Here is a 1881-nt window from a genome sequence, read left to right as displayed (position 1 = left end):
CCCTTTTACAAGTTAGTGGACAATCCAAAAGGCAGGGAAAAATGTTTGAAAAACTCCCACTATAGGAGTGACTTGGCAAGCAGTAGAGTGTGTCCACATAAATTGATATTGATGATAGGGAGAAGATTTGTTGATGTGATATTCCGACGTGAAATAGAAGAGAGATCCACGCGAAGGTCACCTTTTGTCATCGTAGAGCACCTTCGCCGTCATGCTGACCCCCTCCCCAACGTCGTAACGCCTTTGTGCTTCTACCTCTTTCGAAGAGCTTCTTCCTCATGGCCGCCTCTGACTCCTCCTCCACCTCGACTCCCCTCGTTTCCCGCCCCTCTCGCTTCATCGATTCCATTCCTCGTGTTCCTCGTTTCAGTGCTTGCGATCTTCTGCCCCTGTTGATTCGACAGATGCCCTCTTTCGGGGTCGATCAAATGACGTATATGCACGACGCAGCAGGTCCTATCCTCGAGATTGTAGATACTCTTAAGCCGAGAGGTCTTCACGTTTTTCCGATTGACCCTTTGCTGCTCATGCCGGGCCCTTCTGTGTCTGGCGCGCGAAGTCTTGGCTTCTGGCCAGAAGAAAGGAATTGCCTAAAGTGGTTAGACATTCTGGAAGCATTGCTACTATGGGTGCCGAACAGATGAAACAACTTGATCAGGGTCTAGAGGCAAGGCGGCTTGGCATTCGTTCCAACTCCGTGGACGGATCTGTTTCAAACGTGTTGCCAGAGGGCTTTTTGGAGCGAACGAAAGATCGGGGCCTCATCATCTCATGGGCTGCTCAAGTGGAGGTGCTGTCACACGGCTCGGTGGGTGGTTTCGTCTCCCATTGGGGATGGAATTCGATTACAGAGAATCTCTCCACCGGGGGACTCCCAATGATCTGCTGGCAGCACGTTGCAGAGCAAAAACTGAATGCAAGAGTGTTGGTGGACGAGTGGAAGGTGGGCTTGGAGCTGCAAGAAGAGGAAGGGGTGGTGAATGCATGGGAGGTGGAGAGGGTATGCAAGGAGAGGAGAGAGGAGCTGAGGGAGAGAGCTCTACAGCTGAAGGAAACTGCTCATTCAGCTGTGCGGGATGGAGGTTCATCTCAGAGGTATCGGGAGGCTTTTGTGCAAGATATGGTGGAGAAGGTTGCATGCAAGCACGATACACAAACAATCAACATTAACTTGTAGGTCAATTGTGGCTGCTATTAAGGAGAATACAGGAGTAGCCATCTTTTTGCAGTGCGGAGTTCATAATATGTTCAAGTAAGTACACCTACACATGGACAATAACAATCCCTTACTTTGATGTTATAAAGGTAACGATCTATTTGTCATTCACCTCTTCAAAATTCTCATACAATGAGTCGTTTTTAACAGGACCTGTAATGGCAGCCAAATTATTTTGCAAAATGCAATCCATCACACGGGTCTTATTTCCCTAGATTTGTGTACTAGGTGAGATTCTCACTAATCTTTTTGCTCCTCGTGCTCGTACGGTGTTGGATTTCTATGTTTATGGTAAGATTTTGGTGGCAGTCTGATGGATGTTGCGTAAATCTACTGTTGCAGAAATAGAAAAAGGGTTATTTGGTCAGTTCAACTTGGACTCTTGAAGGCGCTTCACCTTAGACCTGATAAAGTAAGTGCATGTTATGGCTGGACTTGTTGCACAACTATGGCTTCGAGCTGCATGTTCCATTGCATTAGCTTTTCCTCCCTGTTCTTACGACAGCTTTATTCTAATGTGACTATCATGAGCTTGGAACTGCACACTGTGTTGAGTTTGGGCATGTGACTATCTTGAGCTTGGAACTGCACACCGTGTTGAGTTTGGGCATGTTCCAGGATTGATCTGCATATATGTGTATGCTGTGTGTTTCCTAATCCTTAAA

General features: G+C 47.1%; 1 protein-coding gene across 1 annotated transcript; it reads left to right on the top strand.

The window, feature by feature from the left end:
• Positions 1-625: 625 nt before the first annotated feature.
• LOC147883324 (UDP-glycosyltransferase 13-like) lies at positions 626-1177 on the top strand. The gene has a single exon (XM_087399472.1). The coding sequence runs from the start codon at positions 626-628 to the stop codon at positions 1175-1177; it is 552 nt and encodes a 183-aa protein (XP_087255598.1).
• The last annotated feature ends 704 nt before the right edge of the window (positions 1178-1881 follow it).

The sequence above is a fragment of the Dipteris shenzhenensis genome, chromosome 28 (genome assembly GCF_047967505.1).
Source record: "Dipteris shenzhenensis isolate YYH24624 ecotype China chromosome 28, Dip_SZ_1.0, whole genome shotgun sequence".
Taxonomy (NCBI): domain Eukaryota; kingdom Viridiplantae; phylum Streptophyta; class Polypodiopsida; order Gleicheniales; family Dipteridaceae; genus Dipteris; species Dipteris shenzhenensis.
Note: the sequence above shows the minus strand (reverse complement) of the source record. Positions and strands in the feature narration are given on the sequence as shown.